Source organism: Malania oleifera, chromosome 1, assembly GCF_029873635.1.
Source record: "Malania oleifera isolate guangnan ecotype guangnan chromosome 1, ASM2987363v1, whole genome shotgun sequence".
Classification (NCBI taxonomy): Eukaryota; Viridiplantae; Streptophyta; class Magnoliopsida; order Santalales; family Ximeniaceae; genus Malania; species Malania oleifera.
In genome coordinates this window covers 143,925,581-143,944,401 of record NC_080417.1, presented here as the reverse complement: position 1 = coordinate 143,944,401, position 18,821 = coordinate 143,925,581, and the positions used below count along the sequence as shown (strand labels likewise).

At 39.3% G+C, this 18,821-nt stretch overlaps 1 protein-coding gene across 1 annotated transcript; it reads left to right on the top strand.

Moving 5' to 3' along the window:
* The first annotated feature begins 14,186 nt into the window (after positions 1 to 14,186).
* Positions 14,187 to 16,937, top strand: LOC131143510 (probable sesquiterpene synthase). Its single transcript, XM_058091870.1, has 7 exons — positions 14,187 to 14,422; positions 14,630 to 14,918; positions 15,033 to 15,405; positions 15,487 to 15,705; positions 15,818 to 15,956; positions 16,084 to 16,332; positions 16,433 to 16,937. The coding sequence occupies exons 1-7, from the start codon at positions 14,285 to 14,287 to the stop codon at positions 16,724 to 16,726; spliced, it is 1,701 nt and encodes a 566-aa protein (XP_057947853.1). The 5' UTR covers positions 14,187 to 14,284; the 3' UTR covers positions 16,727 to 16,937.
* The last annotated feature ends 1,884 nt before the right edge of the window (positions 16,938 to 18,821 follow it).

The window sequence follows — 18,821 nt, the reverse complement described above, 5'->3', positions numbered from 1 at the left end:
TTAAGGCAAATGACTTGACTAAGACTTGGGCCAGCTGCCCCAGTCTCAAAGTAGATGGGTCAATTTGTACCAGAGTCAGTTGTCCCAGTTTCAAAGAAGATAGATCGATTTGCACCTAGGTCAGTTGCCCCAATTTAAGGTGGATCAGGGTCGGCTATCCTAGTTTGAGAGTAGATGGATTGACTTAGACCTGTATTCAAACATTAGCAAAACATGGATTATTTAAACAAGGAGGAAAAGAGCAAGACAAGTATGAATGAATGATGCTATCTAGTACATGCATGTTGCTATATGTATGTTTGCATAATGATACATGTTAGATGATATGTATGCATGTTGCCTTATGTATGCATGTTAGGATATGTATGCATTTTTTTTATGTATGCAATGCAGGGAATGTATGATGATGCATGAACTTTCTTTATTAAACGTGCCTATAATCAACAACTCAATCTCTAATCTTGACCAAGTTTTCGAATTCCAAATCCAATATTAATGCCCCTAAGTTTGCTCTCTTGAAACTCAATTTGACATCTGCCCCAATCACTTTTATCTATCCTGTTTTCAATTTTGACTTCTAATAAGAAAGCACCTAAATTGGCCCCACTACAGTTTGATATGGGATCTGCCCTTGTTGCATTTATTTAACGCTGATCTTGGCCGTATTTTCACTTGGATATGAGTGTATCTGAACATGGAATCTACCCCAGTTAAATGCATCTGTAACCGCTTACTGCCATGTTGTTAAATTCCTCTCGAATAAGAAAATATCTGAATCGGCTCATGTGAAACTTATCATGACATTTTCCCCAGTTTGATTGATGGATTCTACCCACATCATACATTCCCAACAGGAACCTTCTTGACAAGAAGGATACTTGTAATTTCGAAACTTTTCGATTATCCGTCATCTTTTCAAGCTTGAAAGATTAAGAAGTTTTTTTTTTTTTTCTTTGGATGCAATGCATGATGATGCGCAAATTTCCCAACGAGTCCATAACAAACCAAATTCTGATCTTGGCTATATTTTCAAATTCCCATCTGACATAGATGTCCTTGAATGTGTTCCTCTGAAACTCGGCATAACCTCTGCTCCACTAAATTCATTTCTGACTGATCCTATCCATATTGTGTTTTCTCAATAAGGACCTTCTTTGGATTGCATCCTTAATGTTTTAAAATCAATTTAAAATTTAAATAAATAAATATGCAATCAGATAACTCAATCTCATTAAAGATGTAAGAACCCGACCTTTGATAATGGTTTTTAAATATTTAAATAGAGGGGCATTTTGGTAAAAGAGTAGGCCTCGTCAACGAAGCCAGATTTCTTCGACGAAGTCTTTGTCCTTCTTGTCGATGAAATTCAGGGGCTCGTCGACGAGGAAATGCCGATGGTTCTGGAGAAATTGAAATATCAGCCTCATCGACAAGGCCATCGTCTTGTCGACGAAGCCAATGACGGACTCGTCAACGAGGATTCCAATTCGTCGATGAGTTTTCCCGAGTCATTTTTTATTGCTTAACCATTAAGAAACTTCAAATATCTCTCTCTCTCTCTCTCTCTAGAACTCTCCCTACTCTTTATCTCTCTAGATTTCTTCATCAATCGTTGCTTGAATCGGGAATATGAAGTTACCACAAGGATCATGGAAGGATTCTCTACAAGTTCTATGGATTGAAATCCTGTTTCGAAGATTTTCGGGTTTCGGCGTAAAATCAAGGTAAGGCTCGGTTTTTAATTCTGATCCGATAGTTTTGTAGGAAACAGTCTTGTGAGTATATTCTATACTGTGATTTGTAAGTTTTGGAACTCAATTCGCTGTTTAGGGTCCTTAGAGTTCGGGATTGCTATTCGAGGAAAAGGTAGGGGAACTGTGTTTATATTGGTTATTTTTGAAATCGGACTCAATGGAACCGTGGTTCATGGTCCTGTGTGTGTTTTGGCTACTCATTTGGGGGGATCTAATGGGAAAAACTATGGGTTTTTCATTATTACAATTTTGGGAAAAAGGGGACGATGGGCTGCATCCCTGGTTTTGTTGAAAATCGAGCATATATGTTGATTTATACTGTGTTATTGACATAGTTGTACCTTGACTTGTTTAACCTATATTTTTTTAGAAAACCATGATTTAGATTAGCAAATGGGTGTGGTTTGTTTGGTTATATGAGCATGCATGTGTGTGTGATTGTTGAAATGTTAGTAGGAACGGGGTTCCGAATTGTTCTAGTTAGTGAGAGTGTCTGGCTCTATATCCTAGGGTGTGTGTTTATCGCCTACCACGTAGGCAAGAGTGTCCAGCTCTATATTTGAGGGCGTGAGCCTATACCGGCAGATCAGGCCGAAGGGTGTAGATCTACCAATTAGCGCTGGTACGACGCCATGGGAGTCGGGGACTAGCCATGTGTCGGTGGCGCCGTGTTCGAGGGTTGGCTACAGGCCAACACCATATGCTGTGGGCCGGCTTCGAGCCATAGGGTGTGACGATACCAAGATTGCTGATCATGTGCATGTGTGCGTGTATGCACTGTGTAAAATTAGTACTGGACTGCATTTAACTGCGTGTATGTTGCATCATGATAACACTCAAATTCCACACACTGATCTAACCTGTGTTCTTCATTGCTAAGAGGTGTCTCACCCCTATTGTACGTACATTTTTACAGGTCTTTTGAGTAACCGGAACTAGCGTGCTGGTGTAAGGAGCGTAGTGGCCAGTGTACTGCGGTTGGCGCTTGGGTAAGTGCTAGGACTGTGTTTTTGGTGGGTTGCCATTTTGAGATGTAATTGGGCACCTGTTTGTACATTTTAATAGAGCCTGTTTCCACTCTTGTATAGACTTTGGTATTGTACTGCATATGTATATATAGAATGACCTTTTTTCCGCTACGTATATGATTGTGTTTGGATGTGTTTAAGGTGCCTGAGAACCCCACGGGGTGGGACCCTCATCCTTGGTATTGTATTTGTGGATGTTTTATCAGATACAGGGACAAGTTAGATTTTATTTTCACCCTGGATTCTATTTCCGAGTTCGAGGAGTGACAGCTTGGTATCAAAACTAACCAGGTTACTAGATCTTGTAGACTTGGTTAGGCTTAGTTGTGAGTATATACCAGAGTATAGGATTTGGATATGGGTAAAGTTGGTTGAGGGTTGTTCGGTTGCTAGATCGGGATTTGTCGACGGTATTTCAGGTTTTTCCTAGGATGACGATTCCAGTAAAAGTAGGGCAGATCATTGATGACTTTTGTGTCGGTGTGATAGGATAGACCTGGACCTGGCAGGGAGTAGTTAACACGATTAATGTAGATCATTGTGTTAACTGTATGTGTTGATAGATTCTTATTGTGCTGCAGAATAGAGCACAAGGAGAATGACCTATGGGGTGCACCATTGAGAGGTTCACACACATGCATCCTCTGACATTCTCTAGAGGACCTAACCCAATGACAGCAAAGGACTGGATAGAGAAGACTGAGAGGACTCTGGAAGTCCTGCACTACATGGATAGGCAGCGAGTCCTCTATGCTACTTTCCAACTGTCTGGGGAGGCGGGTCGATGGTGGACTGTGGTGAGTCTACTGGAAAAGCAGAGATCTGGTTCAGAGGAGATGACGTGGAGCCGTTTCAAGGAGGTGTTCTTCGGTAGATACTTTTTGGCTTATGTACTTGATGCGAAGGCATATGAGTTTTCTGCTTTGACTCAGGGGAGTTTGACTATGCAAGGGTATGCGACTCGGTACATAGAGCTGTCCTGCTTTGCACCACGTCTGATCTCGAGTGAGTATGAGAAGACTCGGAGGTTTGAGAAGGGCCTGAGGAAGGATATCCGCAAACTAGTGGGTATGCTTCAGATCCGCGAGTTCTCGGTGTTGGTAGATAAAGCCACAGTGATTGAGATCGGGATCCAACAGGACGAGGTGGATCAAGAATCGAGGAAGAGGACAATACCTTCTAGTTCTCAGACAGGATCTCGACAGAGATCGTGGAGGAAGAGGAACAAGGGCTCGGGCTACCGCCAGAATAACTGACCACCAGCCCCTTCCACAACTGTTATGGGATAAACCAACCACGTACCTGACATCCCGAGGAGAATGTTTGTAACGACTCGGCCCTTTACATGGACTCAGGTGTCACTCACATACATCAAATACCTATACCTGTTCAAGAAATGGAAACAACCTGCCCTAAATAAGGACATATGGGTGTAAATCATACATAATCATGATGTAAATGTCGCGGAAAAACATAAACATCTATTGGGATTACTACTAGCCTTATACCATAGTTCACTAATACATCCATAATTTACATACATTCGGACTTAGAGTAGTTGTCATATTATAACCCTCCAAAAAGGACTTTCATCAAGTTTAGTACAAAATTTAGATGCTTACGTAAGCTAACCAAAATAACCTCCCCAGTCCCTTTATCTACTAGGACCGACGCACGGACGGACCTGAAAACAAAGGTTGTAAGATAGGGTGAGACACTCTCAGTAAGGAAGAAGGAGTTACAATAGTGTGTAACTGCATACATGCATATTTTCATTCAACATCTGGAATATAAATCAAATATTTTCAATACAGTAATGCATCAGGTATATCATCATTGATATTACAAAATTCCCACATCTGTCTTTCGACCATTTAATGATTTATCAGATGACCAACAGCAAAATATCCCTATAACTAGTTTTACCCCGTGGCTCGGGTTGTGCACTGGTACTCGTCCAATGCCCAGTTCATGCAGACACTACCGAGTACCTACATACGATCCGTTTGCCTCCATTGGCCCTATATCAGCCAATGGTTGCACCCTGCTAGCCGACCATCTTGGTACCCACATCGTTTAGTACGTGTGGTTGCACGTGTATATCTAGCTACGATATCATGCCGTATCATATAACAGTGGCTTCATTTCACCCTACAAAGAAAGTATTTTTCAACCCTCCTGGGACTCTCAAGCTGTGGTTCTGTGTATCATAAATTCAATTTATACAAATATGATAACCTGCGCATTTCCAGTATTTTTCACAAATTCACATAATAGCATTGGTTTCAAACCGGTGTCTTTCCACTCAGTTTACCCTTCTTTGTTTACTGATGCGGTTCGGTGTATTATCAGCCTTTGTTTATTCACATTATCAATATAACAAATTCGGAACTTCATTCCCATATTCTATATCAATAAGATAGAAAATCCATTCATTCCCATATCAACATATATCACACAAGTTTAATACAAAAACCCGCTAAATGATAGAAATTCAATATTCATAGTTTAACTGAATAAATAAAGGATTCGATCCTCTCCTACTATAGTATAAACACAAATAAATGATGTTTGTAAAATTTTGGAGATTACATGTCGAAAACCTCGTTTTTACCAAAAATCGTAAAATGGTCAAACCGGCATCTCTACTAGGTAGAATTTCACAAATAAGCAGTTAAATCATTGATAATAACATAAACTAGCTTTTTAGTTGTTGTAATCAAGTTCCCCTTACCTTATATTCAAAATGAAATTTCGTACAAAAACGGTCCAAAACGACAACCCGAGATCCCGAAAACCTAAAACCATAGAACATAACCTTACTGTGTTTTCTACTGCTATCCAAATATCCAATCAAAATTAGGATCAGATTCCTACCTCGATTCTTGGGAAAACCCAAAACTCTCCGAAACGACGATCCGATCCACTAAAAGTGTAGAGTTTCCTCTTCTGATCCATGCAGTACCCTCCGCTTTTGGAAACGAACAACGAACGGCGAAGGATCTTAGAGAGAGAGAGAGAGAGAGAGAGAGAGAGAGAGAGAGAGAGAGAGAAAATGAGAGAGAATAAGAGAATTTATAGAATAAATCCTAACTTAGCCCTTAAGTAATCTAAATAAATATCTCCTCCAAGATATTTATATATAAATATCTCAAAATATCTTTTTTCAAAATATCTTCTCCAAAATATATATATATTTTTTTTCGAGGTCGGGTTACTACAATCTCCCCTCCTTATAAGAATTTCGTCCCCTAAATTCACCAACTGATACCAAGCATACTCTACCTTACGTTGGAGACCTACAGAAGAGTCGGCAGCCACCCTCAAAGCAGCTCCGGCGTGAAGTTATTATGTACCCTCGCTTATGGCGGAGGAATATCGTGGTTACAATGTGATGCTTCGGAAGATTACACACACAAAACTCTCCCGAAGACCATACCACCTATACTACTATACATAATTACGTACCATTAGAAAATAACTGTGGGTACTTCTGGAGTATTTCTGACTCTAACTCCCATAAAGCTTCCTCCACTGTATGGTTACGCCATAATACATTCACTAGCGGTATTTCCCTAGTCCGTAACTGCTAAACTTTCTAATCTAATATCAATACTGGTACCTCCTCATATGATAAAGCCTCACTGATCTCTAGAGGTTCGTAACTCAGTACATGTGATGGATCTGGTATGTACTTCCTCAGTACAGACACGTGAAATACATTATGAACTCGGGATAATGCTGGAGGTAAAGCCACTCGATAAGCAACCGAACCTATCCTTTCAAGGATTTCAAAAAGCCCGACATACTGAGGACTTAGCTTCCCCTTCTTTCCAAATCTCATCACCCCTTTCATCAGAGCGATTCTCAAGAATACCATATCTCCTACTTCAAATTCCAACTCTCGCCGACGAGTATCAGCATAACTCTTCTGTCGACTCTTAGTTGCTTTAATTCTTTCCCTGATCAATGCAACCTTTGCAGAGGTCTGCTGAATCAGTTCTGGACCTAGTATCTGCCGCTCACCTACCTGATCCCAATACAACGAAGATCGACACCGACGACCGTACAAAGCCTCATAAGGTTCCATCTTTATGCTCACCTGGTAACTGTTGTTCTATGCAAATTCAACAAGCGGTAGATATCACATCCAACTATTATCAAAATCTAGTATACAAACCCACAACATATCTTGTAACGTATGAATAGTTCTCTCCGACTGTCTATCCGTCTGTGGGTGAAAAGATGTACTAAACATCAATCGCGATCCCAAGGCATCCTATAAACTTTTCCAGAAATGAGATGTAAAACGCGGATATCGATCTGAAACAATAGATATAGGAACACCATGGAGTCGTACCACCTCCTGCACATAAAGTTCTGCCAGCCTATTCAGAGAGTAGCTGACTCTGATTGGAATAAAGTGTGCAGTCTTCGTCAACCGATCTACTATAACCCATATGGCATTCTGCCCATGCATTGCCGCAGGTAAACCCGTCACAAAATCCATCGAGACATGTTCCCACTTCCACTCAGGGATGCCGAGTTGTTGAAGTGGTCCTGCCGGCTTTTGATGTTCTGCTTTAATCTGCTGACATGTCAGACACTATTCTACAAATCGGGCGATCTCTCTTTTCATATTAGACCACCAGAAAGATTCCCTCAAATCCCGGTACATTTTCATACTACCAGGATGTACAGTGTAGAGCGAACGGTGTGCCTCCTCTAGAATAACCCGTTTAATCACAGCATCATTCGGAATGCAAACCCTGCTGTGGAATCTCAGTATCCCATTACCAGAAATACTGAAGTCTGGCTTTAAACCATTCCGAACTCCTTCTATAACCTCAAATAACTCTGGATCCTCTTTTTGCGCTACACGAATCCTCTCTTGTAAGGTCGGTTGCACCACCAAGCTAACAAGGACAGCCTGATGATTTCCTTCTACCACTTCCAAGCCCATCCTTTCCAAGTCCATACAAATTTGGTGCTGAACTCTAATCGCTGAAACAGACGCATCAACAGACTTCCGACTTAGAGCATCAGCTACCACATTAGCCTTTCCTGGGTGATAGCTAATAACACAGTCGTAGTCTTTAATCAACTCAAGCCACCTGTGTTGTCTCATGTTCAGCTCCTTCTAGGTGAAAAAGTATTTAAGACTTTTATGGTCAGTAAAAATCTCGCACTTTTCACCATACAAGTATTGCCTCCAAATTTTTAATGCAAATACTACCACTGCTAATTCCATATCATGTGTCGGATAGTTCTTCTCGTACTCTTTAAGTTGCCGAGAAGCATAAGCAATTACTCTACTCTGTTGCATTAGAACACAACCAAGACCCTTCTTAGAGGCGTCACTAGAAATAACGAATCCACCATCCCCTGAAGGAATGGTCAGGATTGGAGCAATAACTAGTCACCGTTTCAGCTCCTGGAAACTCAACTCACACTCCTCAGTCCAAGTGTACCTCACGTTCTTCCTCGTGAGTCGCGTCAAAGGACCTGCTAAACTGGAGAACCCTTCCACAAAACGACTGTAGTAACCTGCAAGACCTAAAACGCTTCTGACTTCCTGAACATTCTTCGGTCTCGCCCAGTTCACTACTGCTTCAATCTTACTCGAGTCCACGGATACACCTTCCTTAGACACGATGTGACCAAGAAACGCAATCTGCTCTAGCCAGAACTCACACTTCTTCAATTTAGCATACAATTTCTTATTCCTAAGCATTTGCAAGAGAAGCCTTAAATGCCCCTCATGCTCTGCAGCGTTCCTAGAACACACTAGGATGTCGTCGATAAATACCATGATGAACCGATCTAAATATTCGTGAAAGACCCTATTTATCCAATCCATAAACACTGCAGGTGCATTAGTCAAACCAAAAGGCATAACCATAAATTCATATTGGCCATACCAAGTTCGAAATGCTGTCTTAGGAATGTCTTCCACTTTCACCTTCAATTGGTGATACCCAGATCGTAGATCAATCTTAGAGTAGATCTGCGTGCCCTGAAGCTGGTCAAACAGATCATCGATTCGAGGTAGCGGATATTTATTCTTTACTGTCACCTTGTTCAGTTCTCTGTAGTCGATGCACATCCTCATCGACCCATCCTTCTTCTTAACAAACAAAACAGGCACTCCCTAAGGAGAAACACTAGGACGAATGTACCCCTTGTCTAGGAGCTCTTGAAGTTGTTCCTTCAGTTCTTTCAATTCAGCTGGAGCCATATGGTACGGAGCATTTGATATCGGCGCCGTACCTGGAACTAGCTCTATTGCGAATTCCACTTCCCTGTCCGAAGGTAACCCTGGCAAGTCCTCTGGAAACACTTCAGGGAACTCGCACACTACAGCAATTGTTTCCAACTTATTTTCTTCAACCGGCGTATCTTTCATAAACGCCAGATACCCTTGGCAGCCATCTAGGAGTAGCCTCCTAGCTTGCAAAGCTGAAAGGATTCGTGGTGTAGAACGCACACAGGACCCCTGGAATTTGAATTCCTGCTCCCCTGGTGGTTTAAACAATACCTCTCGCCTGCGGCAATCAATATTAGCATAACTGGCCGACAACCAGTCCATCCCAAGGATGATATCAAAACCATGCATGTCATAGACCACTAGGTTAACTGGTAGTATTATTCCCTAAATTTCCATAGGGAAGTTACGGACTAACTTACTACACCCGACTGCAGACCCAGACGGCGTAGTCACTACCAATTCATAATCCAACAGTTGCACCTCCAAACCACATAGTTTAACAAAATTACGGGAAAAAAAAAATGCGTAGCTCCAGAATCAAAAAGTACTACAGTTTCATGAAAAAACACATAAATAGTACATGTGACCGCATCACAAGCGTTCTCAGCATCACCAGGAGTCAGAGAATATACCTTAGCCTGGGCAGTACCCCCCTGCTGACCGCCACACTGTGTCGGAGCATTCCCTCGGTATTGCTGTTGTGTGACTCCATCATTCCTCTACCTCAAACAGTCTCTCATCTGATGTCCTTATCTACCACACCGCATACAGGCTCCCGTAGACAACCAACACTGCCTCTGGTGTTTCTTACCACATAAAGAGCAACGTGGAACACTTGCGGCATTCTGGGACGTGCCACCACTATTTTTTTTCCACTCACTATGTCCTGCCCCAGATGAATAATTAGGAGGCGCTAGTCTCTTCTTCGTAACCTAAACTTCTGCATCCTCTAGTAAACACTCCTCTGCTACCGTGGCTTTATCAACCAACGTAGCAAAATCCTACAACTGCAGAATCGCCATCTGCTTACGGATCTCACTCCTCAGGCCCCTCTGAAACTTCCAAGCCTTCTTTGTTTCATTAGGAATCACGAATGGAGCAAATCAAGACAGCTCCTGGAACTTGGCAGCGTACTGCTGCACTGTCAGTGAATCCTGCGTCAAATTCATAAATTCCTCCATTTTCGCGTTTCTAATTGTGGCCGAAAAATAACGTTCAAAGAAGAGCTCTTTGAATCAGGCCCATGTCAACACTATCGGTATCAGTCAGTGCTCCTTCATCTGCTTTACCCACCCCCACCATCTATCAGCCTCCCCTGCCAACTTGATCGTGGCGAAGGTGACTTTCTGCTTTTCAGTGCAGTTTAACACACCTAAGATCTTCTCGATCTCTTGGATCCAATTCTCAGCACGAATTGGATCTGTATCGCCCAAAAAAGCAGAGGGCTTCAATTTGGTGAACTGCTCAATGGAGCAACCCAACTCAGTCATAGGACGATCCTGCCCTCTATTCGTACGCACTACCTCAGCCATAAGCTGCTGTACGAATTCACGTAACACACTAGTAGAGTCGTTACCAGCCTCGGGGCCGGCATCCTCACTACTACTGCCACCTATATTGGCAGTGATATCCCTGGATTCCATCCTGAAAACATTTACGAGAATCCATTAGAAGGTAATAGCCTAAGCATCAACTAACACTATCATACTATAGACTCAAATCCTTAAATCCACATCCTGAATATCGATGTACTCCATTAATTTAACATCATCATTCTAACTCAAGTTCTGCCCTTTCACTTGGAAAAAACACCATCAATAGATTGCCATGATTTTCTGAACCCTTCGAATGATCTAGAAAAACACAGAAGTCTGCCAATTGTTTTCATCTCCAGGTATACAAAACAAAACTCAAGGTCCTATCCATGTCCTATACTCTGGTATATTCTAGACTGTAACAACTAGCAACTTCTTAGTTTAGCACATATCCCGAACCAGGCAGCATGAATCAAATCATATTTCCGACTGGCTGTGGGCTCTGATACCAACTGTAACGACCCGGCCCTTTACACAGACTCAGGTATCACTCACATACATCAAATACGTATACCTGTTCAAGATATGGAAACAACCCGCCCTAAATAGGGACATACGAGTGTAAATCATACATAATCATGATGTAAATGTCGCGAAAAAACATAAACATCCATTGGGATTACTACTAGCCTTATACCAGAGTTCACTAATACATCCATAATTTACATACATTCGGACTTAGAGTAATCGTCATATTACAACCCTCCAAAAAGGACTTTCATCAAGTTTAGTACAAAATTTAGATGCTTACGTAAGCTAACCAAAATAACTTCCCCAGTCCCTTTATCTACTAGGACCGACGCACAGACGGACCTGAAAACAAAAGTTGTAAGATAGGGTGAGACACCTCTCAGTAAAGAAGAAGGAGTTACAACAGTGTGTGATTGCATACATGCATATTTTCATTCAACATCTGGAATATAAATCAAATATTTTCAATACAGTAATGCATTAGGTATATCATCATTCATATTACAAAATTCCCATATCTATCTTTCAACTATTTAATGATTTATCAGATGACCAACAGCAAAATATCCCTATAACCATTTTTACCCCATGGCTCGGGTTGTGCAATGGTACTCGTCCAACGCCCTGTTCGTGCAAACACTGTCGAGTACCTACATACGATCCGACTGCCTCCATTGGCCCAATATTAGCCAATGGTTTCACCCTGCTAGCCGACCGTCTTGGTACCCACATCGTTTAGTACGTGTGGTTGCATGTGTACATCTAACTATGATATCGTGCCGTATCATATAATAGTGGTTTCATTTCACCCTGCAAAGAAAGTATTTTTCAACCCTCCTGGGACTCTCAAGCTGTGGTTCCGTGTATCATAAATTCAATTTATACAAATATGATAACCTGCGCATTTCCAATATTTTTCACAAATTCACATAATAGCATTGGGTTCAAACCGGTGTCTTTCCACTCAGTTTACCCTTCTTTGTTTACTGATGCAGCTCGGTGTATTACTAGCCTTTGTTTATTCACATTATCAAATATTCTATATCAATAGTATAGAAAATCCATTCATTCCTATATCAACATATATCACACAAGTTTAATATAAAAACCCGCTAAATGATAGAAATTCAATATACATAGTTTAACTGAATAAATAAAGGATTCAAGTCTCTCCTACTATAGTATAAACACAAATAAACGATGTCTGTAAAATTTTGGAGATTACACGTCGAAAACCTCGTTTTTACCAAAAATTGTAAAATCATCAAACCGGTATCTCCGCTCGGTAGAATTTCACAAATAAGCAGTTAAATCTTAGATAATAACATAAACTAGTTTTTTAGCAGTTTAGTTTTCCAAAATAGCTGTTGTAATCAAGTTCCCCTTATCTTATATTCGAAATGAAACTTCGTACGAAAACGGTCCAAAACGATAACTCGAGATCCCAAAAACCTAAAACCACAGAACATAATCTTACTATGTTTTCTACTGCTATTCAAATATCCAATCAAAATTAGGATCAGATTCCTACCTCGATTCTTGGGAAAACCCAAAACTCTCCGAAACGACGATCTGATCCACTAAAAGTGTAGAGTTTCCTCTTCTAATCCACGCAGTATCCTCTATTTTTGGAAAAGGACGACGAATGGTGAAGGATCTTAGAGAGAGAGAGAGAGAGAGAATAAGAGAATGAGAGAGAATAAGAGAATTTATAGAATAAATCCTAACTTAGCCCTTAAGTAATCTAAATAAATATCTCCTCCAAGATATTTATATATAAATATCTCAAAATATCTCTTTTCGAAATATCTTCTCCAAAATATATATATATATATATATATATTTTCGGGGTCGGGTTACTACAATGTTGAACCGTGACTCTAATATCAGTGTCGGGCGGTCGAGGGTCTTCTCAACCCCAAAAGCTAACTTAACTAACCACCAGTCCCTTCCACAAACGATGTGGAATAACCCCATCAATCTCCCCCTCACACATTGGGTTCCAAATCGGTGGCACCACATACCTGACATCTTAGGGAAATTTTTGAATCGTGACTTTAATACCAGTGAGGGGCAGTTTAGGGTCTTCTCAACGCCAAAAATTAGCTCATGGGGTGGGACTTTCCTCACGCTTAATAACTGACCACCAGCTCCTTTCACAACCGATGTGGGATGACCTCAACAATCTCCCCCTCACACATCGAGCTCCAAATCGGCGGCACCACATACCCGGCATCCCAGGAAAAATTTTGAATCATGACTTTGATACCAGTGATGGGCAGTTCAGGGTCTTCCCAATCCCAAAAGTTAGCTCATGGGGTAAAACTTTTCTCACACTTAATAACTGACCACCAGCCCCTTTCACAGCCGATATGGGATAATCCCCACAAAAGTAGCTTCGTCCATCCTGCAACGAGCGATGATTAAAATCTTTCAACCCCTTCCATCTTATTCTGATTTACATTGATATGTCTTACTGTTTTCAAAGATTCAAACTCTTAGGCAAAGCTCTTGAATCAATTCATGAAAATTGCGACACATTATGGAATCATGTTGTGAGAGAAGAAAATGATAATTGGTATTGAAACAATCGACTTTCTTAGAATAAAAATTAGCCAAGGAAAATAAGAGTTGTAGCCACATATTGCTACATAACGTAGTACTTTTTTGGACAACCATATGACCATAAAGCAATTACAATAATTTTTTAATATAGTTAATTGTATGACAAAATTTGTCCCAAAATTGACAATCCGCACCTCTCCACCCGCATTTAAAAAGAAAGAATCAGGAAGCATCCTGAATTACGCCTCCCGGACGCTTAGATTGACTCGTTGACACTAGCAGCCCTGATAAGATGAGTCTCTATTAAAAATAAAATTTACCTTTGACAACTTTTCAAGTTAATTTTTTTAGTTGTCCTTTGTGGACAATATTGAATTCAAAATGATTTTCAGCCCACCAAATAATACTGCCACTATATTGACTCCTTTCCCAGGACCTTCAATATGAAGACAAACGTACAGGGCATACGCTTTTCCTATAAATACGCTCTGCGTTGCCATTCTCCCTACGCTTCGACAAATATTCATTACATCTCTTCTGCACTTCCACTGAATCTATATTTCAATTCGCCACAACTGTTCTAATCAAACTGCAAAAGAAAATATGTCCGCCCAGGTCTTCGCTCCTTCCGGCCATAACCAGCAGATTGCTGCTCAGGAGCCGGACATCGTCCGCCGGACGGCGAACTTCCACCCCAGTGTCTGGGGAGACCGTTTCATCAACTATACTTGCGAGGACGAGGTAATTATATTAGCTTCCCTGCTGCGTGCTAGCTTGGTAGTACGTCTTCTCTAATTCTTGTATATATATATATATATATATATGTAGAGCTAGTGATTTTAATTATTTTTGAAATAGGTTTGAAGCAAGATACTTGGATTCTCTAAACAACTATCCCTATATATAATACAATGAAATTGATTGATATTGGTGCATATTATGGTGCAGAGCATTCAAGCCCAGAAGCAGGGACGGATTGAGGAGCTGAAGGAAGAGGTGAGGAGAGAGCTAGCGGCTGCTGCTGGTGAGATTTCGCAACAGCTGCATCTTATTGATGCCATCCAACGCCTCGGCGTGGCTTACCACTTCCAAATAGACATAGAAGAAGCACTAAAACAGGCATTTGAGAAATATAATAGTACTGAATATGATGAGAGTAACTATGATGGCGACGATCTCTATGATGCTGCGCTTTGGTTTCGGTTACTCAGACAAGAAGGTTACAATGTTTCGTATGGTAAGTTTCTCATCATGACCTTTTTGCCATTTCTTTAACTTCTCCTAGAATAATCACCACTTCGTTTAAGTCCAATTGACTATAACATGCTTTTGGTGACCGGTAATGAATCAGGTGTATTCAACAAGTTCAAAAATGATCTGGGTAACTTCAAGGAATCTTTATTTAGTGATGCAAAAGGATTGCTAGGCTTTTATGAGGCTACTCATTTGAGGGTGCATGGAGATGATATCCTAGATGAGGCTCTTGAGTTCACCACTGCTCACCTTCGATCAATAGTATCTCAGTTGAATTATCCAGTAGCTGATCAAGTTGCACATGCCCTTAAGCAGCCACTCCACAAGGGCTTGCCTAGATTAGAGGCTAGACGCTACTTTTCGATCTATCAAGCCGATGCTTCCCACAATAAAGCTTTACTAGAACTTGCGAAGTTAGATTTCAACTTATTACAGTCATTGCACAAGAAGGAGCTAAGTAGCATAACCAAGTATGTGTAGATGCTTAAACTTTATACAAATTATTTTAAACAAGTTAATGCAGGTGTACTAATATTCATGTAATTCATCAGATGGTGGAAGGAATTGGACTTTGCTACCAAGCTACCTTTTGCAAGAGATAGAGTGGTGGAGGGCTACTTTTGGATAGTGGGAGTGTATTTTGAGCCCAAATACATGCTTGCAAGAAGAACACTAACCAAAGTAATTGCTATTACATCTATTCTAGATGATATATATGATGTGTATGGCACAATTGAAGAACTAAAGATCTTTACAGAAGCAATTGAAAGGTTTGGCTCATGGGACTGATCTAATAATACTTTTAATTTCGTTTCCTTTTTTTCTTCATTTCTATTTATAAAAGATTGTACACCAATTTAATTAGAATGAATCAAATTGTAGGTGGGATATTAGTTGCATGGATCAACTTCCTGATTATATGAAATTGTGTTATCAAGCACTTTTGGATGTATTCAACGAAATTGAGGAAGACATGGCCAAAGAAGGAAGCTTGTTTCGTATGTACTTTGCAAAAGAAGCGGTATGGGGCTTTTAGCTCGACTAATTTTATGTTCTTTTTCTATATATAAATTTAATTAGGCTTTTTATGCATGTAAGGGTTGCAATTCAAAATTTTTTATTTGGTTGCTTCATTTAATGCATTTCAGATGAAAATTCTAGTCAAGGGCTACTTCGATGAGGCCAAATGGTTCCATGAAAAATACGTGCCCACATTTGATGAGTACATGCGTGTAGCACTTGTAACCTCTGGTTACACGATGCTTACAACCATATCATACCTTGGCATGGGAGAAATCGCAACAAAAGAAGCTTTTGATTGGCTTTTCAATCATCCCTTGATTATTAAAGCTTCTGAATCAATTGGCAGACTCATGGACGATATGACTTCCCACCAAGTACGTATATATGCTAGTGTATGGGTGTATCTGGTTAGGAATTTTAATTAGCTCATTAACTCTCCAAACATTACAACTAAATTTTAATTTGGTCATGCAGTTTGAGCAAGAGCGAGGGCATGTGGCATCAGGGATTGAATGTTACATGAACCAATATGGAGTGTCAGAGCAAGAGGCGCAGGATGAGTTTGCAAAGCAAGTAATAAATGCATGGAAGGACATAAACCAGGAGTGCCTAAGGCCTACTGCTGTGCCAATGCCTCTCCTAGTGCGCATTCTTAATTTCACAAGAGTGATAGATGTCATTTACAAGGGCGAAGATGGGTATACACATGTTGGAAAAGCCATGAAAACTAACATAGCCTTATTGCTTATTGATCATGTGGACATTTGAATGCAATCAACTTCTTTGATAAATTGTAATCTTTTGTTCTCTTGCAAATAAAATTATTTTAAAAATGTAGTAAATAGATATTAATGCGAACGACGTGTGTGATGTTATTATATTTAATTCCCTAGTCTCTCTTTCAAATAAGAGCTAATTTTTCAGTTTATTTATTTGTAACTTTTCCCTATTATCTAATGAGTATTTTGGTTGCTCAAAATTTTTGTGTGGTTCCTTTTTTTTTTTTTTTTTGTCATTGTTTATCAGAGTTGTGGTTTTCTTTTCAGTCTTTATGTCTCTGGGTTTTAGCTTTCTCTCAATTCAAAGCTCTATTGGGTTTGTCTAGTTCTCAAGTGAAAGGAATCCAATATATTAAATCTTTAAGCTTATTAGCAGAATGAATGAATAAGGGAACCAAAAAAGGAAAAAAAAAAAAAAAGATTATAAATTCGCCCACTGAATATTCCATGAACTTCCTATCATTTCTTATGACATATATATATATATATATATATATATATATATATATATATATAAAATTGATATTTTAAGCAAGAAAAAAATATTTTGTTATAAATTCAATGATAATAAAAATTATTAACCAATAACATGAAATAAATACAGAATAATTATATTTTAATATTTTTCCATAAAACCATATATTTGACACAACTGACTTTCTTGTAACATAATTATTAGATGCAAATATGTTTAAATGGTGAATAATTATGTATATCACTATAAAATATATATGAATGTCAACCTTCGGTAATATTTAATGTATTGGAATGAAATGAATTTAAAAGAAAAAATAGTAGAAGTAGAAATAAAATTACCAATTGAGTGCTATTTTATTTCATTAACAATTTTGGTGATCAATTTTTTTTAAAACTTTTTAACGTCTTTTTGAGATATAACGGCTAGAATTTTAATGAAACTACAAGGTGCTAACTATGAGTAGAGAACTGGATTGATAAGGGAATTACTTGGGGTGTATGTTGTGGTGGACTCGAAAATTTTTCTTAGTGGGGGCAAAACAATATATAGATAAAAAAAATAGATAATTTTTCTTTCATATTTTCCTGCACAAATAATTAAAATATATATACATTTACATTTAACACTAGTAATAATTGTTTCAAGTAAAATAATTTACCCAAAAAATTAGATCCTTCATGTTTGTTGTCATTGAAAATGGGGGCAAATGAATATTTTTCGTAGGGGCATCTCCTTAATTTATTCATAAAAGCTATTTATTTAAAAAATTTCAAAGATGCCTATTACAAAAAATTGCAATAAAGCTAGCAAGCAAGAGAAAAACGAAAAAAAAAAAAAAACAAAGCACGGAACACAAGATTTATAAGGTTTAGCAATTTGTCTACGTCCTTGGTGTAAGGTCAAGTTACCGATTCCACTATTTGACAATAAGTACAAGTAGGATGCCTTAACCTATTTTCCTCTCACTATTCTTGTGTTCAATAAATTTCTTTTTAAACAAGAATATACCTTTTGTATAAAAATATAAAACGACCTTCATAAAATACAAAATTACGTAAGCATCCTAGAAAAAAATATTTTACACTGTTTTTCGACTCTCCCTTCCAAGTCACAAATAAAAAATTACACTCAGAATACTGTTCATGTAATGTTCCCTATACTAAAATTTGGTCTCTACTTATAAGAAAGGCACCAGCCGCCACTGTATGTAGATCGGTGCAGGTCAAGCCAAGTTACATGACTTCCTGCAAGCAGGAAAAGTATTTTAAGCATGGGAAATGCATATGCATGGAGGGGATGCAGATGCCGGCAGCTCAATGGTCTTGAATAAATCATTCAAAGAATAGCGACTGGATTCAGGACTCCCAAAAGGGAATATATTAATAAGTAATTATTAACCTTTTTGAAGTCTCACGTTTCAGGGAATTATTGTGGATGGATCGTCCAAGTTCATGATGTGGGGGAAGGTGCATGCCTAGTTTTGATTGGCTACTGGCAAATATGGCGGCCGGTCTTAAAAAGGAATGGGATTGAAACTCCCCAGTAAATAATAATTAAAAACATCCCAATCTGAAGAGATATTCATGTATGATCTGCGCCACTAGTT

Coding starts and splice junctions, on each gene's coding strand:
- LOC131143510 (XM_058091870.1), top strand. CDS start 14,285: ATGTCCGCCCAGGTCTTCGCTCCTTCCGGCCATAACCAGCAGATTGCT. Junction 15,406..15,486: donor GAGCTAAGTAGCATAACCAA/GTATGTGTAGAT, acceptor GTAATTCATCAG/ATGGTGGAAGGAATTGGACT. Junction 15,957..16,083: donor TGTACTTTGCAAAAGAAGCG/GTATGGGGCTTT, acceptor AATGCATTTCAG/ATGAAAATTCTAGTCAAGGG.